Source organism: Aptenodytes forsteri, unplaced genomic scaffold (assembly GCF_000699145.1).
Source record: "Aptenodytes forsteri isolate BGI_AS27 unplaced genomic scaffold, ASM69914v1 Scaffold146, whole genome shotgun sequence".
Taxonomy (NCBI): Eukaryota; Metazoa; Chordata; class Aves; order Sphenisciformes; family Spheniscidae; genus Aptenodytes; species Aptenodytes forsteri.
This window is the reverse complement of record NW_008795128.1, coordinates 6,459,527-6,487,493: the sequence shown is the minus strand read 5'-3', so window position 1 is coordinate 6,487,493 and position 27,967 is coordinate 6,459,527. Positions and strand designations below refer to the sequence as shown.

Sequence of the window (27,967 nt, the reverse complement as noted above, 5' to 3'; positions counted from 1 at the left end):
CAACCCTTTTAAAAAAAGGACCCCGCAGACATTCTGAGAACCATTTGGCAAATTCAGAAATGGCATTATGGTATGGGTTAACTGTATGGGTTTATTACATGAGAGTGAGTTAATATCACACCTCTGGCAGGGAAAGGCAATTCTTTGAATATCTGCTCTCCAGATGGAGAAAGTAGGCAGTGCTGAACTAGCCCAAAAGGTCAGAAAATATTGTGAGGATCTTCTTTACAGTTCCATTTCAAACTTTGCTAAATTCTTCCTTTCTTAAGGTTTTCATCTATGGTCGTGATCCTTCCCTGTGTTGCTGCTGAACTGTCAGGCTTCAATGCTGTCCCTGTTTTGCAGAAGTCAAGCACTGGGGGTTAAGAAACATCTGCCCCCCCCAAAAAAAAAAAATAGAAAATGCAGTAACAAATCATTGCTTCTGCATTTCCCACACCTTTTCATCTTGTAAAATGGCAACATTCTTCATATTTATTAGAGCACGGAAAACTATCAGGCAAGCAACTTCCCATTTGCAGTGGCTGCTGTTGCTAGTTCCCTATTGCTGTCTTCTCACACTAGGACAGATAATGTTTTTTTTTTTCAGTATTTTATGTTTAATGAATTAAAAGGGCACAGAGCCCAGGATAGCTCAGAACTGGGCCTTCACAAAATGGACACGGTATATTTGGGAAGCAGGTCACCCTGCTCCACACCTCTGCAGTTTGTCAGTTTGTTAATTTTTCATTCCCTTCTCTTTGCAGTGGGTTGACAGCAGCAGACACCTCTCTCCTCTTCCACCATTACAACAGGTTTCTTGGTTTCACAGCTAGGCTGATATCCAGGTAATACTTACAATTATGGCAGTAGTCCAAGCAGATGATGTTTGGTCACTAAAGATGTCTGTAGTTATGGATCTTACACTGGTTTGGTTTTTTTTTAAGTGATTCTCTTGCCTTCATAACAGCAAGGTCACTGCTGTTATAGATTTACACCGTAAGCCAAATGATGCCCAGAGTTGTTCAGTTAAGCTGAAATCCAGTTTATTGTGTCACAAACTCTAAAGGGAAGACTCCTCCTTTCTAATCTTCCTGAATGTTCAGCTTGGGTGCTGTGATGAATTACAAGCCTGATTTTTCACTGATATGGATGAGGCAGACAAGTCTGTGATAGCCTGGGGAAGAGGAATAACACGTCCCGACTTCCAGCCCAGGACCTTTTCCATGTGATTATGAACCTGTGGCACCATCCTTACAGTGACATCTCCTCATGAGAGGAAAGAACCAAGTTGGTTCCATTTCCTTTCTAAGCAGCTATTTGATTTCTGTTGGAAATACTGTGGTCTGAAAGCCAACAGCAGCGTCTCAACCAGTCCCCAGAGAACATAACACACTTTCAAGCACTACATTGGAAGTGATTTGCAGATCCCTCTTTTGACAGGATCTAAGATCAGTTCTCTGTCATGTGCTTCCAGCACACCCAAGGAAGTTATTGATAGCTTTCAGATCATGGTGCTTCTCATGGGATCAAGTGACTGGGGAGAGACTGAAAGAAAGAAAGTAAAGCTGCGCAGGTACATGTCACATTTTCACCCTGAAACTAGAGAAGCATTTTAAAAGGGAGAACTCAAGTAAGTTAAAAATAAAGTTGAGTGAAATTAAAGTGCAAAGTACAAGCAAAAGGAAATTAAGGTATTATACTGGGTGTGGTATTGAATCTTGTATCTGTTGGGGCTGGGTTTCCTACATACACTGGGCATGTTACTGGCTTTTTTAGCTGACCAGGCAGATCTCTTCAGCACTGAGCACCTCACTGGAGTTTCTGACTTCCTAGGTGACCATGGGTACCGAATATGAAAAAGATCATATCAAAAAGCTGCAGGAGCAGCGTATGTCCATGCAAAAGAAAACCTTCACCAACTGGATGAACAATGTCTTCTTCAGGAATAATGTAGGTAGCTCCTTCAATTTGGGGATTTTTTTCTGTTTTTTAGTTTATTTCACCCTCTGTATTCTTTTTTTATGTTCTTTTTTTACATATTTTTCCTGAGTGTTGTCATTACACATATATGCAAGCAAGGAAGGCTTTGACTAACCAGAGTGCTCCAGCCTGTATCTTTTACCTTACATCTGTCTCCATTGTCCATGTTACCAGTCTTCCTTGAAATTAGGGTTCACTTTTGTAGACTTTATAACCCTGTCATATAGTGATGTCCACTGTATCTTGGTGATCATTTCAGAGGAAGATCTTTATTTGCTCTTCTTTTTCCTATAAGTAAAGTGTCTGGATTTCCCCAAACAATGCTCAGTTCTTAATTGCCTGGCCAAAATTTAAGACTTTCTGCTTTGCCTTATCAGTCCAGCTTGATTTGCCGCTCAATGTCTCTGAAAAAGTTGCCTTAAGTGTAGCAATTTCAGACATACTACCATGCAAGTATAGACCAGTTTGTTTTCAGTAAGCCTCAGACTTCCAAAAAGCTTCAGAGCTAGCGTACAGTTGATTTGTGTGTGCAAGGTAACCCCAACATATTCCAAAAGTCTCCAGGCTTACTGCAGATAAACTCATTTCAGGCACAAATGATGTAGCTGTGTCACAGTAGGGAATTACATCATCCAAAACCAATTCCCTTTTCCAGAGTCTGTAGTTGATATTAATGTAGTTGATATTAATGAAAATGGACCTTGGCGACACCAAGCAGGACAAGGTCTCTTGGTTCCATTCTACCTCATCACTATTATATGATGTTTCAGTACTAGATGCATTTTTTTCAGTGTAATGTTTTAAGCTGGTGATTGGTGCAAAGGCAGCCTCAGACCACAACAAACTTTTAAATTTATTTTTCTTACCGTGAGAGAAGAACTGCAAAACACATTCTCATTTTGCCACCTGCAGAAAGTTAGTTTTTTATGCTGTAGCAAATTATTTGTTTATCTCCAGATAAATACATATACTTTCTCATTTTAAAAACACCTTCAAGTTCAAAGATTAAAATGCCAGTCTTAACTGCCTGCACAGTACTTGTTCATGTATCATAAAAGCCTGCGAGAGCTTTCCAAACCATATACGGTAAGAAACAGTGCAGAGACTGACATCTTATCTAGGTCTTCCCAGCAATGTAGTCTCAGCTTTTCAACACACACTTTAATGTGATTGGATCATGCTACAGCACACTGCAGTATTCTCAGTTGCACTGTTGACTACTTCAAGTCTGGCACTAAGGATGCTATTGGATTGAATTCGTTAAGCAATCTGTGATTGGTATCTTTATGGGAAGAATGATGCAACAAAGCTATTAAAACTATTGCTGGCTGAGGCATAAAGCAGATATATGAAGACTGTCTCTTTACAAATTTAAATGGAACTATTCTTCATTTATAGAAGTGTCACAGAATAGAACAGCTTTAACTTTTTTTATGGTAATATACCGTAGGCAGAATTTTAAGTTTATTTAATATGCAAAAAGAAATAAAGTTGGCAACTAAACAGGGAGTTTTTCATGGAGATAATCAGTCAGAGAAAGTTGTAAATTCTTGTTCCACACACAGTACAGACTTAAAGTCTCTCTGAGTTGCTTTTATACTTTCAGTGTTTTCTTCTTTCCCTGGAGAAAAGATCTGTTAAACTGATTAATAATTGGTCAGGAATGAAAAAGTGCGTATCTGTTACTTGTCCTTCTTTTCCCCTACATGTAACTATTCTCTGAATTAAAAAAAGCTGCTATTTAACTTAAGAATTTTTTTTTCCCTGAAGACAAAAAGATTATTTACCATGATTTCAAAATCACAGTAAATTATTGTTGGGTGTGTGGTATGGTTTTAATGTCACTTCTCGATGGCTAGTGGCATAAGGCCAAAAGGAAACACCCAAGGCAAGTTCTTGTTAGGTCAGAGTACACACTATGTCATGTTGTATCACCTAAGCACTGGGTGACCTCACTACTGGCAGAAATGAAATACATTTTTGTAAAAGATCTTAATCTTTTGCGTAGTGTGAGACTCTGGCTAAAAATATGGTGACAGCACAGGTCTAAGCAGGATGTAATAGACTTTGTTGAGACTATGGAGTAAGAACTGAGTCACTGAATGGGATTATCAGCTCAATTTTTAAATGAAATGCATTGCTCAGAATAAAAAGTTGAAAAGATTCATTTGAACTGAAATAGAAAATGTCAGTACTTCCAAAATGTTTGATTTTGAAAATGCTGAACTTTTTAATATTTTTCAAAATCTCCTTTTTTCTTTATTTGCCAGTTGTGGGTTTGTTTGTTTTTTTTACTTCAGCCTACTTTCATAAATAATGTCAGTCCGCCTGCAAATCCATTTTTTGTGAATTAAGATTCATCACTTTTCGCCTATATGCACCGACATACAGCAGACTCCGTGAAACAGCAAGAATGTGTTGTTTGTTTAGTATTAGAAGTAGAGTGTTCTGTGGGCCAAATGTTCAGCCAGAGTCTGTATTGTCTGACGGGTCTTCACAGGTAAAGGTTGAGATAGAAGATATTTACACAGACTTGAAGGATGGCATCTCTCTCATGCAACTCCTGGAGCTGCTCTCTGGAGAAGCTTTGCCCAGACCGAACCGGGGAAAGATGAGAGTGCATTTTCTAGAGAACAACAGCAAAGCCATCACATTTCTGAAATCCAAGGTAAGTTAATATTGATATTAGAGATCACAATAGCTTATGTATGTTACTAACTAATTATAGAATTATGTTCATTATGATTTCCCCCTCTAATACACAGTAAGATATTCTTTGAAGACAGGCCAGGGGTATTATTAAAAGAAAAAAAAAGTAATCAGATTTGAATTTCTTTATTTGTGTAACATGACTTATAAACAGCTAATGTTCCCCCAAAACAAGTCACGCCTAAATGAAAAAACATGCTTCATTTCTATATCTTTGTAGATGTTGTGTTTTCCCAGATGTTGGGGGAGAGCAAACATCATTAGGCAAAGGTGAAGCTACCTGGTATAAAAATGGAGATTTTTTTAGAGCTCCGATTCTAACAGTTTCAGCAAGTCATTGCAGTGGTTTTATTTATTCCAGTTGTGCATCCTCATTTCAGCTACAAATTAGTATGTAATTTATTTTCTTTTCCAAGCAAACAATTTATTGTAGACGTCTCTGGAAAATCATCACACAAAACTCTGTGCTATGAAATCCAAAGGAGCAGAGGGGTTTCATAGCAGTAGATGTGGGAAAGTATATAATGTCTGGATTTTTGCTAATTACAAAATAAATGCAATACAGCACGGGGCTCCAGCTGACATATGCCTGCTAAGGGTACACACCGTGTAAGGCCCAGTGGTATGTGCACATCCAGGCTCTGCCAGCTGGACCAGCCAACCATCACTTGTCACATGCACTTGTCACATGAGTCCAACCTCCAGGGAGGGGATCATGCAGGTAGCAGGAGCCAGTATAGCATGCTCAGACTTCTTGAGGAGATACCGCCTTGTTGTCATAAACTACAACCCTGCTTGCTGCTCAAGTAATAGTGGAGAAGGCAGCCATGGCTTGTTTAGTAGGATGTTTGTACTGTTTGGTGAGCCCAAGAACTATATGTTGACTAGCTGACTGGAGACCAGATAGAGGAGATGATCTCTGAGTTTGCCCTGCTGTCACTCCTTTGGAGGAAAGGAGCGCTGAATTGTGTTTCTTTCCTCTCCTTAACCACCAGTTTTCAAAACCCTTATAGGAACTTTAAATCTTTGAGACCACCATCCCTCTGCCAGGCTTTTGCTGAAACACATCCTTGGTGCACGTGAGAGCTAGGGGGTGAACATGGGAGCTCGCAGGTATATAGACAAATGAAGACATCACGTAAAACCTGTTTCCGTAAGAAAACAGCCTGAACACCCTCTTCAATAGCAGCTTGTTACACAGATACCTCCTTCAGAGAGCAGGACATGAGTACTTTTATGCTGAATGGGTATTGGTTTATTAGCAGGTACAAGTAAAAGTGATTGGTCCTGAGAATATCGTAGATGGTGACAGAACCTTAATCCTGGGACTTATCTGGATCATTATACTTCGATTTCAGATTTCGTCTATCAAACTTGATAAGGTAAAACAGTGTCTTTGTCTTTTTGCCTGATTAGAGTATTTCAGAGACTTTGTAGAGTTTCAGGCCAGCAAGGATCATTCTGATGATGTTTCCCCACCCGTTTTGATCATGCAGGTCTTGTAATATTACCCAGTTACTCAGCCAGCTATTTCTAAAAGCAATTGAATCCATTTTATAGTTTCTCAGACAGAAAACAGTAACTTGGAGGTAGACAGGATATCTATGTTCCTTACTCTCTTCCACAAACTTTTTACTGGCTTTTGACTCCAGAAAGAATTTCTCTGATGACAGTTCTCTCTAGATTTGAACTGCATGCTTCTACTTTGCTCTTTCTCTGAAGAAAAGTATTCTTTTTAAAATTATTTAATATGTACTCTAAGTACATGAAAGATAAGATCCTATGAAGGTATTATGAAATCAAAGTTAATAATTTCTAACATTAGACCTGGATACATTATATTTGTTTCTGAGTTCTAGTTCACAGCTAAGGAAGCAAACAAACTGAGCTTTGCTTTCCACTTGATTTCTACAAACGTTGCAGAAGAGAAACATTTAAAAACTTTTTAACACCTGCATTTCATGTTATAATTTTTTAGTTCATTCAATTCACTTTTACTTTAATAGAAAACTTCTACTTTCATGTTAAATCAGTCTACCTTCATGGCAGATTCTGTCTGCAAGTCGTGACTTTAAGGTGATTTGTGAATAGGGCAGAAGTAATACAAAGTGATCTTTGGGAACATAAGCGTAAACCCACTGATGCTACTTCCATAGATTGTTCACACTGATTTTTCTTTTCCCTGCTCTCTTCACAGGAAGAATTTGGAGGCAGAGCTGACGTTCTATTTGCCAATGAAGCCTTACTACTCTGGTGTCAGCATAAAACTGCCAGTTATTCCAATGTGAATGTGAAGGACTTCTCCAAAAGCTGGAGTGATGGGCTGGCCTTCAATGCACTCATACATGCTCACAGGTAAGATCTGATGGATCAGTTCAGGAGGAGTTGCTCATTGCTGTTTCTAGCTCCGGCACAAGTTGTTCCAGGGTCTGAATTACAAGTATTTGTCGAGAAACTGTCAAGTTCTCCCTTTGCCCTTTCTCACTGAAGACTTTCCTTTCTTAAATGGATATTCTCTCTCTGAGGAAGGAAGGACCAAAAGCTCTTGTTTGGTAGTTCCTTTTGTTGGGCATAAAATCGAATTTCCAAGGGAATATCACACATTTGAACAATGCTGCCCATTATTTGGTCTTAGCCCCTCAATCATGTTCCCATTGCTCTTTTCAAAAGTCGTCATTTTAGAGACTGGTTTTATTGTATTAACTTTGTGAGCATGTATACCTTCTGGTTCAACTGCAACAGAGTAACAACTTCTCAGTCTCTTTCTCTGGCCCTTTGAAAAAGTGTGAAGAAAACAGCCCAAAGCAGAAGAGAGAAACCACTTGGGAGAACCTTGAACATTTCTTCTCCCATTAACAGTTCTGCTGAATGTTCTAGCAGGATACCACTGCGGGATCCTCTAATTTACCCAGCTGGGAGTCACCTCCCTTTTCAGAATTGCCTCTCTAGTGGGCTTTGGTTTTCACCCATCAGTGAAGAGGATAAATAAGTGAAGGGCAGATTTGCTGGGAGTGGTACTTCAATTTCATAAGGGACAATTTTCTTCCTGTTATCTAGGCAAGGGGTGATGCTCTTGAATGAAGCTCAGGGTCAAAGTAATGTCAGCGTTAATGTCACATTCCTTAGTCTAATAAACAGTTTATGGTTTATAATCTGAAAGAACTTATGACAAACATAAATCTTTCTTCCCCTCCACGCCCTGTTCTTCTCCTTGCCCAGGCCTGATCTTATCCACTATAGTTCACTGCGGCAGGACCAGCCCATCAAAAACCTGAACAATGCCTTCGATGTTGCTGAGAAAGAGCTAGGAATCAGCAAACTGCTTGATGCTGAGGATGTGGCAGTACCCTACCCAGATGAGAGATCCATCATGACTTATGTGTCACTCTATTACCACTACTTCTCCAGACTGAAACAAGGACAGACAATACAAAAGCGACTTACCAAAGTAAGTGCATTGCTAACTTCAGAAGTTAAAAGTTAAATACATAAAGCTAAATTTATGTTGGAATTTTTTTTTTTTTGGTGCGAGCTCAACTTCAGGATCGTTTGAACTGAATCAAATGGCATAGCCTTTTGAAAGGCCTCTTATCGTCACTTGAATCTTGAGAGGTGTCTGTAGACTCTCTGATCTCTAAAGGGGATTGTATTTATCTCACTGAAAATGAATCCCTTTTTGACCTCACAGTTTCTGTTTGAGAACTGATGTGGTTCCAAGGCAGCTTGAGGCATACAGATCTCATTAATCTTGGGAGGATTACTGCTAGGCAAAAGCAGATCTAGTCAACAATTTTCTGATTTAATAGGAAAGATGATACCTTATTCTATGAGACTACTTTGGATTTTTATTTCCTGTGAAAATCCTCGTCCTTTCTTTTGAACTCCTTAGTCAGGTACTAAATAAATAAATAAATAAAAAGACATGAAAAAAGAGGGAGTGCAAAAGAAGGGGAAACACTCCTAGGGGAAAAAAACCCCAAAGCTAAAAAAAGGGTTTTTTTCAGTTTCAACATACCTTTTGTCTCACATATGATCATGAGTTCTATTAAAAACTACTTGCATCCTGTTGATGGAAAACTGAAGGAATTTTGTGGTTGTTCCACTGAAGACCACTTTCCTTAGAGAGAATTTCTTTTCTACCTTCAGAATAACCTATTCTGGTTTTGTCAAAAATACAAAACAAATAGCCCACAGAAAACCTACCCACCCAGGATGGGTCCTACATGAACATCCACATGTGCGTGAACGTGCAAAAAATCCAAACTAGACTTCCCTGGTGGTGACAAGGTGAAAAGCTTTTGCAAAGCAGGGCTTGCTCAGCTAACAAAGTGGTCTGGGACAAGAACAAGACGATCCCGAAACATGTATCAGTAACAGTGATGTTCTCTGAAGAAAAGTGTTAGATGAGAGCAGGACTTGGAATTCGGTCAAACAAAGACTGGGCATCAGTGAGGAGAGTTGGCAGTAGGATTTGACTGGTCTACACGCGAGTCTCTGGATTTTGGCCAGGAGACATCATATTTCTTCTGATAAACCTGAAACGGTCCTTGAGTCACCAAGCATGTATTAGAGGAACTATAAGGATCAAATAGGACATAACTTTTGTATTATGGGAAAAAACAGAAAGAGTATTTCTTACTCTGTTCTTTTTCAGTTCTTGTTGTGCTCCACTGTTTTTTCCATTTTGTATAGGTATATTTACTCTTTCTTTTCTCTCTCTCTTTTCACTTACCTGCTTCTTTTTCTCTCTTTGCCTCCTTCCCTTTTTTTAGCCCGTCTCTAATATTGCGTTCCTGTCTTCCTGCATTTCTGACACACACAAACATTCAGAAGGAGAACAAAACAGATGTTAATCTCTTCATGTCCTTAGTCCCCTCAAATAGGCAGCTCTGAATTTACTAATAGGATTGGGGAGGGAAGCCTGAATGTGTCAAGTAAGCTTTTGCATTCAAACTAAGTGTGTGACCAGGATGGCAGAGAGAATCAACCCAGGGAGGTAAATCTCCTTTCCCCCTCCCATGTGAGGTGACCATGCATTTGCTAGGATCTTTCAGCAAGAACTGGGTACGATGGCAGAAAATACAGAAGGGAGCCCTGATGTCACGGGCTGCTTTTCCTGCACTAAAGGTTGGTGCTGTTTTACTCCTCTTCCAACACTGTGACACTTATTCATTGCCAAGTGCGCTTTGTGGTAGGTAAAAGCAGATTACCTACTTATCTGCCTTACTAATTACCCTTACTAACCTGCCTGTTTGGAGCAGGCGCGCTCAGGGGAATGATAGAGGCAGACAACATTGTTCAGCATTAAACCTGACGTCTGCAGGAGGGCTACTGAGTTAGGGGGAGGAAAAAATATAATATAAAGTAAAAAGACAAAGATGGAAAAAAATGTAAAATGGAAAGAAAGGATGATTTTATTCTAACACTTTCTATTTCATTACGGATTTCATTCTAAATGTTTGCCCCAGTGTTTACCTGAACTTGAAATAAAGGCAGGTCAGACCACAAATGAAACAGATATATGTCCTGGACTTGGAAAATTAGTATTGAATCAGAGTTAACTTCCTTACCAAATCCCTGTTTGGCTATGAGTCATTCTCTAATAATTTATATAAAGAAAAACAGCTCCAACAGAAGAAATTGAGAAGGGGCTTTTTGACCACAGTCTGCTGTGGGCATGTGAGAGAACCAGGATCTTGTCAGATGGTCTCCTGCAGCCTAAGGTGGTAAAGCTAAGAGGGGGTAGTTGCATATTAGATGGGATAGGATTGCTTTGTTTTTAGGAAGGAGAATGGGGGAAAAAAAATCTGTTTTTTTCCATTGTGAAACAAAAAATCTGAACCCTCAGTTTGGGATTCTTGCTTTCTAGTCAGCCTGCATAGGAACTGCTGACAGTCTCCACATGCATGCTGTTTATTCCAAAATTAACCTTTTCTTAAATAAAAACTGAAATGAGACATTAAATAATATTTATTTATCTGTGCTTTATGGAAGGTTATTCTAGGATTTCACCTGGCCTCAGATGTGACAGCTATATCACCACATTGGTATAAAATTGCCACTGTGGCAACCTGCTTGTTAAATACTATTTTCCTGACATATATTCAACTGTTTGAATCCTAAGCTTGGTTTATGAAGATGTTGTTTTCTGTTCACCCACCTTGCTTTGTTCTGCTTCTTATGTGGCTTGTAACTTCATATTCCCACCACAGATCATGTTCTTCCTGAAGGAGATAGATGACTTGAAGCTTCTGTATGAGCAGATGGTCTCTGACCTCCTGAAATGGATTAAACAGAAGGTGATGGAACTGGATGACCGTCATTTCCCCAACTCTCTTCAGGAAATGTGGCTGCTCATGGCCAACTTCAAGACCTTTCGCACTGTGGAGAAACCCCCCAAATATCAAGAGAAGGGCATGATTGAAGCTCACCTCTTCAACATCAGGACCAAGCAGAGAGCCAACAACCAACGGCCATACTTGCCCCCAGAGGGGAGGATGCTGCAGGATGTGGAAAAGCACTGGATTATCCTGGAAAAGGCAGAGCACAACCGGGGAAAAGCACTGCAGAAGGAGATGCTGAGGCTAGAAAGGCTGGAACAGCTAGCCCAGAGGTTCATGAATAAGGCAGCCCTGCGTGAGTCCTACTTGGAAGACATGAGGAAAGTGATTGGGAAGCAGGACTTCTGGCCGGAGAGCGCAGACAGGATGGAGGCTGCCAGTAAGAAGCTGGAAGCCATTGTGGCAGATGTACTCCCCAGGAGGGAACGCTTCACAGCTTTGGATGAAATGGCCACAGTCATCAGCCAGGAGAACTATCATGGCAAAGATCAAATCGTGAAGAAGTGAGTGACAGTCATGAGACTGTGTAGTGGTGGAGGTTGAAATTAGCTGAAATTCTGTGGTGTGGTGGAAGAAAATGAATTGTAGCTATGAATTGTAGCTCTGCTCTTCTTGAGTAGGACTGGCAGGAATTTCTTCTACCTGTGAACAGTTTCAGCATATAAGACAAATGCTTTCATCTTTAAGAACTATCATGGCAAAGATCAAATCGTGAAGAAGTGAGTGACAGTCATGAGACTGTGTAGTGGTGGAGGTTGAAATTAGCTGAAATTCTGTGGTGTGGTGGAAGAAAATGAATTGTAGCTATGAATTGTAGCTCTGCTCTTCTTGAGTAGGACTGGCAGGAATTTCTTCTACCTGTGAACAGTTTCAGCATATAAGACAAATGCTTCATCATCTTTAAAATTTTTTTTTTTTTCTTGAATGATCAAACCCTCAGGCTGATTTCTGTTGAAAAATAGTTTTAGAATATTTTCATTATATATGAAAATACTTGTTCTGCCAAAAATCCTATCTTCCATCAAAAATGCTTAGAGGGATACAATTTTTTTTCAAATCAACACATTTCTGTTTGTGTGTTGTTTGGGGACACACAGATTAGTTAAGGCACAAAGTCTTCTCAGATTGATTCCAGTTTGGAGCAAATCTTGAGAAATTATGACTTCTCTGAGTATCAATATAGTCTGATTTGGGAATGGCTAAGAATGCCGCACAAATAACTTCTCTTGTGGTATTTCAATGCTTTTCAAAGTTCAGACAAAATCAGAAACCTGTGAGAAAACTAAGAAAAACAGTTATAAAAGAGTAAACCAAACTCTTTATGAGATCAGATTGTGACTCATGATATGGTTTAGATTAATTTTTTACTTTAAGCAGCCATTTAAAGACCACTTCTTTTTTCCAAGCCTTTCCATTGTATCAGATGAAAGCAATGTGGGATGTCAGGTATGAGGATCCATAAAAAACAATGTCTAAATTAAAAAAGTCAATGACAGTTGATGTGCTAGTCAAAATTCCTCCTCGTGATCACACTAATTAGATAATAGCATTGCTTTGATCTGTTTTGTGATCATGGCCTGTCCTCCTGCACTAGTGGCAAGAGTTGTGTGTGTTCATTTAGCTCCTCTAAAGCTGCAAGCACCGAGAATCTCCCAGTGCTGCCCAAAGTCTTTGGTCCAAATTGGTCATTTCTCTCCCTTCCTTTGTAGGCAAAACAGCATTTCAAAGCAATGGCAGGATCTTTTGGATCAGCTGCAGAGACGACAACACTCCCTGGGTACAATGCAGGAAATTCTGGGCCTCCTGAGGGACATTGATGCCATTACAGAAGAGCTGAAAGAGCTGCAGGTACTGAGCCCTCTCGACCGACACACAGTTTGTACTGCTACCAGTGTGTGTCCCTAAAAAAGCCCCCATGTTCCCGGGACTGCCTGGTCCCAACAGAAGACAAACCTATCAGCTATAGAAAAAATACACCATGTTTACTTAGATGCCTAACTATGCATTTCAGTTCATCATTGCAGGTAACTACATGAGAAGAAACAGGCTTTGCTACAGGGGCTCTCCCTAATCAGAAAGCGAGATATGATATTACAGGGAGTGCACTACAGGTTCAAGTTATGTAGTAAAATAAAGATGGGAGATAATCTTCATCTAAATTTAGAAGTGTAAAAGCAAAAGTAGAATAAAACAGCAACCTGTTCCCATTCCACATAATTCTTCTGGATTACCTTCTGGAAGTACCTCCAGTGATTCTACAGTTGGGGACTAGCTCAGGCATACGTCTAGCTTTCAGGTACCGAAACTTGTGAGAGCGAAAAGTTCCACTGTAAATGCACAGTGATTGCTTTTAGCAAGAATTTCCAAGTGTTACCAGAGTGTCAGAGCCCAAAGTCTTCTCTTTAGCATAGGAAATAACTGGTTTCATATTGATTTTGTAATGGCAGGAAGTATATATACATCCTTTGGTCTTGCCTTGTCTTATTTAAAGACAGAAAAATCCTTACAACTACGGGTTGCCTTGTACCTAAGTTGAAAGAGTCAACAGGCTATAGGAAGTTGTGAATTTCAAACTAAAGATAAGAGCTATCCATAAGTTATGAATCTTTCTGTTCTAATGTTAGTAAGCAAAGAACACCTAATGGTAATAATGTTGTTGGAACCGTGATAGCTTGAGGATATGGAGAAGATAGGTAAGGAAAGATAACATCCTACAATAGGATTGATAATTGTATCCATTGATACAGTTAGAAAGAGGACAGACTTTTAAGCACTTGGTACCTTCATCAGCCACCAGTTAAATACTATGAAGTACTTATTTTCATTATTTAGATAGCAAAGGCAAGTAAGTCCCTCAAACAAAAAAAAACATTGCAGTCAAAACATACCATAAAATGGGATATTATAGAATTCTCCAAATACAGACTGTGAATCAATCTGCCTACAGATGGGTGTATAGCAAAGGGCTATTCCTTGCGCCCACAATTCTGAGACCTTGAGTGCTTAATCAATAGAAATAACTTAGGTGTGAAAACAGATGCTTATTTGAAGAGACCATTACTTGTACTGCAGTAGATAGAAACTCTGGATTGTTGCCACTAGCTTGTGAAATTGAAAGAAAAGTATGATTCCTCTAATTAAGCAGCTTTTCAGCTTCACCTAGCTGAGATCATTCTTTTACATTTAAAAGCTATAAGAGTCAACAGGAACCTTTCAACGGATTTCTTTGTACTGAGCCCCTGGATGCACTCTCTGCCAATGCCTTTTGTTTCTCACTTTGTTTGCAGGTGCTAGTGAATTCCCAGGACTGTGGGAAGCAGCTCCTGGAGGTAGTAGATTTGCTGCAGAAGCACAATTTGGTTGACTCACAGATCTCTTCCTACGATGATAGATTAACACACATCACCCAGAGGACAGCAGAAATCAGCAAGGACAGAACAGTTAAACCAGAAGTGCTTTATGCGAAAGTTCAGATGCTTCGTCAGCTGTATCAGAACCTTATAGCTGTGAGCAAGTCACGGTAGGGCTGCGCTTATGGCTTTTTCCTTCTATGGCCAATCACTCCCTTAATCAGAAGACACAGCTTCCCAGCATTTGAAATTTTTCATTTCTCCATTTATAAAGACATAACACAAGCAACTTGAGTGTCTTGATTGCAGTTGACTGAAAAAGATCACTCGCTTTCATAGGTGAAGAATAGCTTCACTCTCAGCATTTATTATGACTTACTTTATGTGAAGTCTGAATAGCATGTGATTATCTCATCTCCTAGAGGAAGAGGGAAATGTAATTTTGTTTCCTTTGTCTTCTTCCATGAATAAATTAATCTATGACAAAGAGGAGTTAAAGGCATTCAAATTTTGGATTTTCTAAATTCCTCTTTGATTATGCTATCATTGTCTCCATTGGATCCTAATTCTGACTGAGATATACTGTTTGTTTCTTTGTTTCAGAAAATCTCAGCTAGAAGATGCTTTGAAGCTTTTTGAATTCTTCCGTGACTGCAAAGAGGAAGAATCGTGGATCTCTGAGAAATGGAAGCTAGCAAGAACGACAACATTAGGGAAAGATGTCAGCCAGATTACAGCCTCTATTCAGAAGCACAAGGTATCTTACTTTGCTGGTGGTGCCTTGTCTTTGTATTATAGCAAGGTTTTAGAACATCTATGTCCTTCAGTTCAGTCAGCGCAGCACTTCAAGAAAGCTGTCAAACCACTCGTTATCTCAAGTGTCATGACCAGTGATCGGAATTTTTAAAAAATGTATAGGATAGGGATTTTTCCCCAAGAGGGGAAGGAAAGGGTAGAGAAGGAGTATGTTTCAGTATACTGGAGTAGAAGTGCAGCTTCTAGTGAAGACACTGGGCTCCATATTAGCTCACTTTGGATGGGAAGGAAAAAAGGTTGCTAGTTTTTTGGTTTTCCCACCCACCTTTCCTGGCCAAGAGAGATGTGGGGAAAGAAAGAGATAGGGAAAAGAAGACAGATATCCACAGACAGGATGGATAACATTGTGTGAGCTTACAAATCTGTTACCACTTTCCCTAAGAGCTTGCTGTGGGCTAATATCAAAAGTTTAGCTATATGAGCTACTACCTTCTTACGGCAAAGAATCACTCTGAACAAGTGAAAGAGACCTGTGGACTTGAGAACCTGCATGACAAAACTGAAACAGGAGCCTCTTCTGTAATTTTTATATACATTTGTGTGCATCTGTTTGTGTATTTGTTGCTTCTGGAAAGCATAAGACAGCTAAATTGGTGGACGACAAACAAGTATCTCCTACAGAGAAGACTGCATAACAAGCTTCACATCAAAGACAAAAAGTAGGACAGTAACTTGTGTGTGGGGAGCCAAGGGGCAATCATCTCAGGGCTCAGGGAAAAGTCATAGGCATGGATAAGACACAGGGCTCTTGGAATTGTATGTGTTACAGTAGTGGAGAATAGGACCCCCTCTTTGCTCTCAGCTGGTGGGGAGTGAGTTTTGCTGACGTGTCTCCCATCCTTCTGCTAGGCTCTCGAAGTGGAGTGCAATTCCCACAGGGCCGTATGTGCAGATGTGATGAGGAGGGGCTGGGAGCTCAGCCAGAAGAACCCTACGCACCAGGAGGACATTCTGAGGCAGACAGACAACCTCCAGAAGTTGTGGCAGCAGCTCCAAGATGAGGTGGCTGATCGCAAAAGCCGCCTGCAGGCAGCAGCTCTCATCAAACAGGTAAGCAGGGCTCTGCTGTGGTGTGTGGTATGGGGGGAACGGATGTGGTTCAGTTCTGCCCCATGTCCCTGCATGCAGGGCAACAGTGGCAGGAAGCCTTCAGGTGTCAGTCTTCAAAAAGATCTCCAGCAGCAAAGTCTCAATCCTCCTGCAAGCCAGCCAGGCAGAAGATTTGAGCAGCTGGGAGCTACTCTAAGTTAAAAATGCTAATGGAAATAGCTCACATAATAGTGCTGATGCAGTCTTTTCTGAGGGTGGGATCTGGGTAGCTGTGTGCCATTTTTCTAACATGGAAAAAAAAAACCCAACCCAAAAACCAACAACAAAGGAAACATGCCATAAGACTTGGATTGAGCATGAACTTCCCAAAGCCTGGGAAACGTTTGACCCTGCCATTCTGATCTACACTTTTACACCTACAAACATTCACATATGTGCAAATAAAAAGCTCTTGTAAAAGCAGCATTCACAAATCACGTAACTTCTCTCAGATATTCTTATTCTCCCTTTCCTAAGTTTTTTGCTCGGTCTGTTGTTCCCATGAGACACTTGAACAAAACTTAACAGCTTTGTTCTTGACAAAGTCTAAATTCTCTCTTCTGTCTAGTAAGTTTAATATCATTATGGTGTTTTCGTTCTTTCTTTTTCCTTCACTACTATAGGTTTTCTTTTTTTCTATTGTACCTTTATCATAGGTCTCAAAATCGTGTTTTGCCTTTTTACAACCCTAGCCAGGCAGACCGTAAATTCTGGAAAAAAAGAAGAAAGCTTTTGTTGTAGACTGAGTTAATTGTTGGAATATTCCTTAGAACCTTTAGTAAATATCTGTTGGAATTACATGGTGCCTACCAACATCATACATTGTGGGTTCCTTTTACCACTGCTATTAAGCACCATAAAGTTTTAGTTAGTTAGGAGTTTTTAAAGAGTTATATAGGCAATCCTTGAATCTATTTGCTCACTGTGATTCTGTGAATTATCTGTGCCTGATGTGATCATGAAATACATCACGGATTTAGAGCTACCTTATTAATGGCTTTCACAACACCTGGAAGTAACCTTATAGCTACAGACCTAACGGCATTTCTGCCTTATTCATTATTTTCAAAACAAGAAGGAGCTAGATATGATACTTTCAGGATGAAACCAAGTGTTTTCTTCCCTGTGTTCCTTCAGTACTTTGCTGACATCGATGAAGCAAATTCATGGTTGCGAGAAAGGCAGCCCCTTCTGGCCAGCAAGGACTACGGAAAAGATGAATCGAGCGCCGAAGCACTGTTGCATCGTCACTTGCGCCTGGAGAAGGAGATTGCAGCCTACTCCTCTGAGATGAGACGCCTGAAAGAGCAGGCTGACGTTGCAGCAGAGCAAGCTCCAGCTGCAGTAAGTAGATGAGGGGTTGTGTCACATTTCGCTGAAGAATGTAAATTAAATGTTTTTTAATTATGTAAAATATTTTGATTTGGCCAGAATAGAATAGTCCAAAGGACCTAAACAAGAACATTTTTTTAATTCAAAAGCAATTTTTAATTAGAATTGAGGCAAATTTTTAGGTGACAAAGAAGTTCATTGACCACTCGTAGCCCACCTAGTTAGTGTTCTGTGAAATGCTAGAAATATGCTATATTAGTCTATATTAGTTCCCTCTACCAGTCCTCACAAATACCTTCTCGTTTTTTATTCTCATAACATTATTAATTTCAATCAGCTTTAAAAAGCAGACATTTAATCTAAACATCTTTACAAACTCTTTCTGCATCTAATGTAGTGATGGACCATCCCACAGCTCCAGGAGCAATTCATACTATCCTAGGACGGATGTTTAAGGCACATGGGTTGAAGTCAACCTCTGCAGATGCCCCTCTTTTTCACTGTCTAGAAAGGGAACTTTTGACTTGAGATCAGCTCGTTTGATAATGGAAGTCAGGGGAGATGAATGACACATTTCATAGCTTGCTTCTTTCAGACTTCTATGATCACTCAATGTTTAGCCAAACCAGTTTGAGAGCTATGAGCACCACTTCAGGTCTTTCCTTTACCTCATCATTCCAACATTAATTTTTATTAGAATAAAAATTGTATTGCTTTGTCATTAAACATGAAAAAGCATGTGACAAGATGGTATTGATGTGCAAATAAAAGCATTTATTCACTAGGGCACTCACAAGCTTTGAAACTGGAAACGTTCAGGTACTAAAACATCACCACAAAGAGAACTGTGAGCACAGTCGATTCCTTGGTTTGATGGCAATTTTAAAAGTTAAAAAAACAGCCACAACAACCTTGATGTGGGCACAATATGAGAATTTTTACTGAATCAATATATTTTAAAATGAGCTAAATGAAGCTTCTTCTTTAAACAAAATTAAAATGTTTTTCAGTTATTTGGTTCATTCAGAATAAAACAAAGGAAACAGATTCAAATAAATACTGGAAATGTTTTGTTTAAAGGGTCAGAATACTGTGATTTGAACTAGCAAGTCCAAATTTTCCTTCCATCTGAAATTTTTATCCAAATCAGAAATATTCACCCACTGATTCTGTCAAATTTTGCTTAACAGATGGTGAAGACGGAAGCCCCAAGTGAGTTAAATCAAAAGACAACTAAGCTACCATTCAGTCGAACCTGGGCAACGTCTGAAACTGCATTCCCTGGAACCTCCAGTCCAGATGTTCATTTTCTTCCAGAGAACATCTGGAAGACCCAAGACGAAATAGATTCACTTTATGAAAATCTACAGAGCATGGCTGAGGTATAGTATCCCCTCCAATGCCTCGCAGTTCACAAAAATAGTCAAGTCCAAAGCAATGCAAAGTGAGGTTAAGTGCTGTGCCGGCTTCTGCTTTTCAGTTTAATAATGTGCCTCGACCCTGTGAAGGCCTGTGGGACTTCAAGGCTTGAGATTATCACTGAAGTTTTGTATCAAAACACATTTTGTATTGGCAAACTTCCCATTTACCTTCTAGTCTTTATACTTTATGAAAAGTGGATTCTTTTGTGCAATCTTTCCCCCCCCCCCCCCTAATGTTTGCTCGCTGCAGCTCCTAAATCTTTGGGCTGTCTTTGCTGCTACCCAAAAAAAAACTGTATGATTTTTTTCCCCCCCCCCCCCCTAATGTTTGCTCGCTGCAGCTCCTAAATCTTTGGGCTGTCTTGCCTGATACCAGAAAAAATAAACAACCATAATCTGCATTCTCCATTTATTACTTTTCACTCCCACCTGCCGCAATCCTCCCCTAAAGATCAACAAAAACGTGTTGTATGGGACTTTTACATATTCCTGAGATTACTGAGGTAAATCTTCAGTCAGCAGCAGCAAGCAGCACAGCAGCCTTGCTGCCTGTCAGGGGCTGAGCACTCTCCAACTGCTTCTTTTATGCTTTTAAACCACTGTTACGCTGGGAAGAAGTATTGTGATCTTAAGATAATGTGTTCTGTTCTCTGTAGGCAGTGCCTGGCAAAACTACTAAGCTACCACCTGTGTATTGTAGTTTAAATGCAAGGATCTTTTTTTTTTCTTCAAACGGCAAGGCGTTATTACAGCAATATTTAAGTCTTCATCTGTTTTACAGGACAGAAAAAAGGCTCTGGAGGAGATGATTGGATATTACCGCTTCTGTAGCTCTTGCGAAGAATTTCGGTCATGGATGAAAGATAAAGAGAACATTTTCCGGACTCTTCAGCCTCAAGCAGACAATGTGGAGGTCATGCAGCAGAAATATCAGGTACCCCTTTTCCCTGCTCACAGATGACACCTTTTAAATCAGATTGACATTGGGAGAATAGATAAAGTTGAGAAATAAAGTTTTGAGAGTCTTTTCATTCATTTCAACTTATGGAGTCGTGCATAGATCAGATATTTCTTTTGTATAAAATATGCCAAGCTTACTGAAGCTGATGTAATTATGTCCCTTTAACTTCTCCCGTGGATGTGGTATCCTGTACAAATATCGTGGTATAAAAGGACTCTTTTTGTGGTTTATCTTATGCCACTTGAAGAAAAATGCCAGATGATGAAAAAATCCTGCAGTGCACTTGCATCCCAGTGGAGTGAGACATAAGTGCATAGGCATAGTGTGCACAGCAGAGGAGGTCAGGAGGGCTATAGGGGAACTACATGTGCAGGTGTGTACGGTGTCAGCAGACAGGTAAATGGAGAAGCCAACTGTGAAAGTGGGAGATGAGTGGATATGACGGATTATTGAGAATTGTGTCCATAGAAATGGAAAAACCTCAAGTTCTGCATTCTTGTATCTTTCCTATTTTAGAGCTTTTTAGTGGAACTGGCTGCAGGCAAAGGCCAGCTGGAAGATATTGAAAACTTAGCTGTTAAATATGGAAAGATCAGTCCCAGCAAATACTCTGAGATCCAGATTTGGCTGGATGAGATCAACCGCAGGTAAAGGTGCTACTGATAAAACACAAGATTGTCTCATGGGGGCAGTTGGAGAGCTGACCTTTCACACCCGATCTAGACTACGCTGAGAGAATACCCGTCTGATAGATTTTTAACTCTCAGAATTGGCCTGAGGGGAGGTTTTCACATGTGGCTGAGGTTTGCTGTATCCAGGTGCGGCTGTCGCCATCAAACAGGGACTGGGGCAAAGGGGAAGGGGCTGCTCCCTGGGGCCCGGGCTGGGCCTCGCAGCCGGGGCCTATCCCACTGCCCCAGCCAGGGAGCAGGGCAGGCGGGGGGGGCAGCCCATAGTCCCCACAGCCCGACTAGTCTGTGGTGAGGTGGCAGGGCTGCAGCCTGGCCAGGGCCTATGGCCTATCCCACTGCCCCAGGCAGGGCAGGGCAAAGGGGAAGGGGCTGTGGGGCCCGGATCCAGGTGCGGCTGTCGCCATCAAACAGGGACTGGGGCAAAGGGGAAGGGGCTGCTCCCTGGGGCCCGGGCTGGGCCTCGCAGCCGGGGCCTATCCCACTGCCCCAGCCAGGGAGCAGGGCAGGCGGGGGGGGCAGCCCATAGTCCCCACAGCCCGACTAGTCTGTGGTGAGGTGGCAGGGCTGCAGCCTGGCCAGGAAGCCCATTTTTGCTGTGAGGCCTGGGCCTGAGCCAGACTGTCAGGGCACAGTGAGGGACGGTTGCTGCCTTTGGGATGGGGAGTCGGCATGGGCAGAGGGGCTCAGCATGCAGGGCCAGTCCCACAGGGAGGTGAGCAGGGCAGGCCTGGGATGGTAGCCAGGGCCAGAGGTGAGTCCTAATCCTCAGAGCTGCCTGGCAGCCTGTTCCCACTGTCACCAGTGGGAAGGGAGCAGCTCTCAGCTGCTCTGGCTCTAGGCTGGCCCTGAGCCTGGTGTCAGGCCTTCAGGACTGGGGGGTGCTTCTAGGCCCCCAATACTGAGATATTTTAACTGCAGAAATTTGTGTGTGTGTGTGTGTTAAAGGACAAACTGAATCTACCCACAGATGACAGCGATGGATTCAGAGCAGTTCTGTCTGTATTGCACTGCAGCAGCTGATTGGGTTACTTAAACATTAGGGTGAGGGTGCCCTTCACAAATACTGAAAGGAACATCAAACCCTGTTTGACTTCACCAAGTATGTTTAGCACCTGTTGTGTACGTACTCCTGGCACCATGCCACCCAGCTGGAATTGAGAGGCACAGCCAGGTCCTGATTTTGACCACTGTTGTTTATTGGCATCGTGTCCAGTGTGTTCTTGTCACCTGAGCAGGATCCCCTTGCTTGAGATGGCACTGAGATGAACTTTGAGGCTGTGGGGGGGAGTGCTAGTGTTCACCCCCTCAGCCCACTTAAGTCCTGATGAAATCTTTATACAAGACATTTTCTGAATAGAAAAAGGATATAGCTCATGTATAACGAAAGCTATAAATTGAATCTGCTCTCTAGGTGAAGGCAAGTTTTGGGGTAGTGGCTGAGGCTAGATGCAAGTAATCGGGTTATCTCTCTCCAAGGTGGGAACGCATGGAAACTCTGAAGGAGGAGAAGGGCTCTGAGCTGATTGGAGTGGCTGATGTGAGAACATTTCTTCAGGACTGTCAGAGCATAGGAGTACTACTGCAAGACAAGATGGTCCAACTCAGGGATCTGGAACCAGGGAACTCACCTGCTGGGCTGGAGTCAGACAAGCGCAAACTGTCTACAGTTGAGAGAGAGGTCCTGGTGATAGAGAGGAAAATTGAATACTTGAGGAGTGTTGCAAAATCGTAAGGAACCTGCTCTTTGTTTCCATATTCTTTGCTAGTTCTCTAAGATCATGTTGTAAATTATGGCTATAAAAAGAATGACCAGCTTGTGAAGTTTCTTGTGAAGTTTCTCTTGAAGTTTCCCTTTCTAGCAACCTGAAGAACTGACTTGCCTGCTGGATTGAGATCATCTCTCTTGAGTATGGCTGGGTGATTGGTGAAGTGATTGCTTCCAGACGTCACTGTTGTAGGAGGATAAATACCACAGGATTGTTTGTGGCTCTAACAAATTATCTCTACTAATGGGAGTTACTTCCACATTTTGAACTAGGTATCATTTAGGTCCTGAAAGAGGGTAATTGGAGGAAGCAAGAATGAAGGGAGAAAGATAGAGAATTGTGCACAGGAGTTTGAATTTGAAATATGAATTTAAAGTTTTTTACTTCTTTAAGTTTTCTGTACATTCACAATGGGAATGAATCATTGAACCACAACAGTGTTACCAGAGTCTTTCACAGGGATGCGCTTTCTTCAGTACACCGTATTCACACCAATATTTCTTGCTAGTGTAGAGCATTTGTTGCCTTAGCTGACTTTCTTTTTAATGGAAGTGTAAATATCCAAATCCATTCCTTTTAAAGAGTATTGGTTCAAACTCTAAATGCCTGAAGTGTTCATCCAATTGAATGTATTTTATTTCCTCTTGTAGGATTAAGGACACCAACCCTGCAGAGAGCAGGGCCATCACTGAGCAGGTGGAGAACATGGAGAGGCTTCTGGCAAAGCTCAAGCTGGAGACCCAAAAGAAGTGGGACATTCTGCAGCGGGCCCAAAATCAACAGTCCTTCCTGAAAGACAGTCGCAGGCTCCTGCTGTGGGCAGAAGGCATTCGGGAGAAACTGAGCAGTGAAGAAATGGGTGTGGACGTGGCTTCTGCAGAGCAATTGCTAAAGGAACATCAGGACCTGCTGAAAGAAATTAGGTCTCAGAAAGAAAGGTAGAGAGATTCTGTCAGGGTGGGCAGAGTGGGGTGATATGACAACAGTACTGTGAAGATGAAACATGTCTATCGTGTACATAAATTGTGTATGAAAGTGATGCTGAGAGTTTATTCAAATGCTTTTGAATCTTAGTGTCAAAAGGAGACTGCAGAACACAAAATCCAGTTAGCTTTTGCATGCTCATCCTTATGGCTGATGGAGGGGGAAGGAGGAGCTGTATGTTTGCAGTAGTATTCCACAAGCTCTCCTGACACTCAGATAGTGCCATCTGCACTTTATTTCAGTTCCCCCAGTCCTTCCCTTCTCAGGCCTTATGCTTCTAGTTACCATCAACTTCAGTTCTCTTTTTGCACTGTTATGAAATTCCAGATACTGAGTTGGCCCTCCTTTCCCTTTTGATGGGAAAGCCTGCTTATACGGGCTTTCAGTCCAAATGGGGAAATCTCACCTACTGCCTCCAGCATGTATCCCTGAACAAACAACCAGCTGCACTTTGTAGTGCACAGCCATGGCTCGCAGGAAAAGAGTGAAAGGGAGGGAGGGAAGCTTAATGTCTAGGCACTGCCGAGAGAGCAAAGAGCTCTGATGAAAGAGAATTCATATTCCCTCATGCAGTGAGGTCTCACTTTTCTTTTTGACTCTGGGAAGGTTTGTGCAGCTGGAAGAGCTAGGGCACAAAGTAATCCACGAACAACCCAGTAATGGCAGGACCATAGATGTCTACCAGTCCATGGAGAGGCTCACTAAGGAGAACAAAGAGCTGGAGAAAATGTGGGAACAGCGACGGAAAAAGCTGCAGGACGGCCTGGAATTGCAGAAGTTCAATAGGGAGGGAGATCGTATCAATGCAGCCCTCTCTGGCCATGAGGCCTTTCTCCGGGGGGATGACCTTGGGGTATGTACAACAGCTGATTTTGTTTTCTCCTACTTCGTCTCCCCATCCAGGGAGTAGCAACAATTTTCTTAATTAGATCAGTTTCCTCATTCTTATGGTCATGGCATTTTAATACTTGGAAACTAGACTTTCAGGTTCTTATTAATGTTCTTATGTTCTTACTCATCTCAATGAGAATGAAGCTCATTGTCTCTCAAAAAAAATTTTAAAAACAGCTAGAGGTGTGATTTGTTGCTGTGTTTGTACATGTCAGATGGTTTATATGCAATTGACTCATCAGTTTGGTGGATAACCATTAAATAAAAAGGTTTCGTCTTGAACATAATTAATATCTTTTTTTGTGAAGTAAAAACCTGACTTTAAAATAATAAAGCTTTTTCTTTTCATTGAGTATTTTAAGAATATTAAAGCAAATTAAGGGAAAAACCAAATGCAGGCAATATTCACAAGATCAGTGATGGAGGAGGTTGTGGTATCTCACCATCTTTTATGTTTTCAGCTGAAACTAACTTCGATACTTCTGGGTCAACTAAATGGAATAAAGTTTTACTTAGTTATGGCCTTTCGTATTGCACGTACCTAGATGTGCCAGAGTGCTGGCATAAATTCAGAATGCAGATTTTCTTAAAAGGTGAAAATAGAACCATAATGGAAACATAAAACAGAAGAACCAGATATGATACAAACCTAAACACCTGCTGCTTGTTTGTAGCCCTGAACATCCTTAGACACATGCAAAATGTACGCTATATCTCCTACCTGAAAGAGAAGCGGGAAAATAAGGTCCAAAATTTTTTTTCATTGCTACAGAAACAACATATGACCAAGAAGAAACTTGATCAAATTTTCTTTCTTAAATGTAGGACCACGTAGATGCTGTTCGAAGCCTGCTGAAGCAACATCAGGAATTTGAACAACTGCTGATGGCGCTGAAAAGACGAGTTGAAGCACTTAATGAAAATGGGGTGAACCTAATAGAAAGCAGACACTTTGCGTCCAGCATGTGAGCCCAAACTCCTTCCTTTTTTATTTAGCTTTAATAAACGATGCAGTGTGATTAGGGTGAGATTAAAAACTTTCTCTGAGCCAGGATTTAGTTGACCTCCAAGCTGTGATCTGCTGGATGATGGAGGGGAAAAGGGATTTTTTCAAAAAAATACAGACTTCCTGTGCTCTCAGGACAAATAAGCTAAATGTTTTAGGTTAAAAGTGGCATTGGACAGAATGCTGGAATAATTCGCCTTGTATCATAAATTACAAATAGTGTTAAAACTTCTTTAATGTAAACTCACTAAATGCCTACATAAAACAGATTTTCCTTCATTTATCGGTATCACATATTAGAATTAATGTTTGCTGTTAAAAAGTTACAGAAGACTTCATAAGGAAATAAATCATCAGGAGCAGCTCCTTCATGTTTTTGTTGAAGCTGAACTTTCATCTGTAATTCCTTTACTGTGCTAGAGCCACTGAGATCTAGTAAGAGGGCCTCTGCATAAACAAGAATTAGAAACATACAGTCAGAATGGACCTCTTGGGTCAAAAAGACTATGTTCTCGTGATCACAAGTGATAATGTCTTGAAAATTCCCTCCACAAATTTATAAAACCGCTCTTAAAATCTGATTTCTTGCCAGCACTACTACGATTAGAAGGTCATTCCAGAGCCTCATTGCACTTACATCGTAGAGAAAATTATTAGTTAAGGTGGAATATTTGAGAAAGAGAAAGGTCTGGGTGTTTTAGTCAAACATACGTGACTGCAATTCACTGGTGTAACACAGCCATACAAAAGGAAAATCCAGAGCAGCTGGCAAGCAATAACTGCTTTCCAGATGAGTCCAACGTGGTCATGGGACAGGGCCGTATATCCCTTTGTCCTGTCAAAAGAGGTGTTGAACTAGATTCCATTTATATCATAGTCATGACTACAGTACAACCAAGGGGAACCAATATAACTAGTACTGCATTGGACTTCCTGTTTTTCTTGGTAGTATTGAAGAGAGAATGGTCACTCTCCGGCGAAGGTGGGAGCGGCTGATACAAAGCAATGCTGAGAGAAAACAGAGGTTGTTGAATTCCCTACAGCTGCAGGTAAAAGGACTGATACTGCAGATTTGATCAGGCACATGTAAAGTAATTTTACCCTTTGTCTTAATATGGGACAAATCTCAAACTGCTGAGCGTTCCTACTGCAGCTCATTTTCTCTTTGGCTATGAGACAGAGAATTTCACTTTCCAGGCAGCAGGTGATGCATTGGTGATAAATCTTACAAAGCCATAACCATAGCAAAATACCAAAACAAAAATGGAGATATTGAATGAAAAATGTCAACAGAATATTTTGTCTACTGGATAAGTTTATTCTGCTCATTACTTATTATTGTTCTGGGCCTTAATAATTTGGCACAGTTACTTACAGTAACCATACTTTTGGCACCAAATTTAGCTTCTAGTGCTGAGATACAAAGTTATACTGGAGGATTGGACCACTTATGGTTAAAATAGTCTATCAAAAATGCAAAACTTCACTGACAATTAAAGGCAACAGATTAGTAAATATGGTAAAAAAGGGACTAAGAGATATTACTCTGAGGGCTTAAAAACTCATCAATGCTTCAAGATCATAGCTCTTCAATTAAGAGTGTTGTTTATGTAGAACAACTTTTATATGAAAATATATCACATTTCCTAACTGTTAGGGAAAAAAAAAATCAGGGCTTGATCCTAACAGCAAGGATGCACTGCAAACCCACACAGAATCAGAAGTTAAATCAATTCAATCCTGTTTGTTTCTGTTAGGAGTTTAATCGTGATGCTGCTGAGCTTTTGATATGGATGGAAGAGAAATACAAGATTGCATCAGATGAATCCTATCGTGATCCAACAAATGTTCTACGCAAACTGAAGTGGCATGAGGCTGCTGAGAAGGAAATGATGGCTAATGAGGAGCACTTTGCAACACTGATAAAGGTGAAGGCAATTGTGGAGCTAAGCCTTCCATCTTGTCCCAAACTTCATAGATGCTGACCTGCTCAAAAAAATTATGTGCTGTCTTTCTCCAGAAAGGAAATCAACTGATTCAAGACAACCATTATGCTGCAGTTTCTATCCAGGAGAAGATGTCAGAGCTTCAAAAGAAGTGGAAGGAATTGTATGGCAAGATGATAGAGCGAGGTGACAAGCTGAGACAAGCTGGGCAGCAAGAACAGCTCATGGAACTGCTCCAGGTCAGGAGGTGATGGGGAGCAGAGGGGAAGAATGGCCTAGGAGCCTAGTTCCTCTGTTGTGTGGTCCTCACAAAAAAGAACAGAATACCATTCAGATAAAAGCGTATTTTAAGGTGTCCATTTTGTCTACAGTCTCAGGAGAGAATACCCAATATAATGCTGATCAAGCTAACTCCAAACCTATGAGCAGGATAACAGTGCCAGCACAGCACCAAGACACAAAGCTGTGGAACTCAGGCTCAGCACTGCATCTGTGTGGCCATTCTGTACTGGGAAAGCAATCAAAACTCTCTGCATGGGTCAGTGCTGTGCAAACATAACTGCTTGCTTGGAGTCAGTTTGGGCGTTGGAGGCATGGAGCTGTATTAAGTACATTGTCATCCAGGCAAATTGTATAAGAGGAACAATGTGCTGTGAAGCTGTTTCAATACCAGTATGTAATGGAACTGCTGTTGTGTTGTA

At 41.0% G+C, this 27,967-nt stretch overlaps 2 protein-coding genes across 2 annotated transcripts in view; both read left to right on the top strand.

Moving 5' to 3' along the window:
* The first annotated feature begins 1,821 nt into the window (after positions 1-1,821).
* LOC109279414 (spectrin beta chain, non-erythrocytic 5-like) lies at positions 1,822-11,519 on the top strand. The gene is made up of 6 exons (XM_019471588.1): positions 1,822-1,932; positions 4,463-4,630; positions 5,934-6,063; positions 6,888-7,026; positions 7,891-8,119; positions 10,884-11,519. The coding sequence occupies exons 1-6, from the start codon at positions 1,822-1,824 to the stop codon at positions 11,517-11,519; spliced, it is 1,413 nt and encodes a 470-aa protein (XP_019327133.1).
* Positions 11,520-12,794: 1,275 nt separating this feature from the next.
* The window catches only part of SPTBN5 (spectrin beta, non-erythrocytic 5), an 87,510-nt gene continuing 72,337 nt past the window's right edge, over positions 12,795-27,967 (top strand). The window contains exons 1-15 of the mRNA XM_019471587.1: positions 12,795-12,860; positions 14,300-14,532; positions 14,966-15,119; positions 16,028-16,228; positions 17,405-17,611; positions 18,790-18,981; positions 19,802-19,954; positions 20,498-20,628; positions 22,150-22,401; positions 23,090-23,377; positions 24,030-24,276; positions 25,140-25,279; positions 26,270-26,369; positions 27,078-27,248; positions 27,341-27,505. Of these exons, the coding sequence (XP_019327132.1) occupies positions 12,795-12,860; positions 14,300-14,532; positions 14,966-15,119; positions 16,028-16,228; positions 17,405-17,611; positions 18,790-18,981; positions 19,802-19,954; positions 20,498-20,628; positions 22,150-22,401; positions 23,090-23,377; positions 24,030-24,276; positions 25,140-25,279; positions 26,270-26,369; positions 27,078-27,248; positions 27,341-27,505 (2,700 nt within the window). The remainder of the gene's footprint in view (positions 12,861-14,299; positions 14,533-14,965; positions 15,120-16,027; positions 16,229-17,404; positions 17,612-18,789; positions 18,982-19,801; positions 19,955-20,497; positions 20,629-22,149; positions 22,402-23,089; positions 23,378-24,029; positions 24,277-25,139; positions 25,280-26,269; positions 26,370-27,077; positions 27,249-27,340; positions 27,506-27,967) is intronic.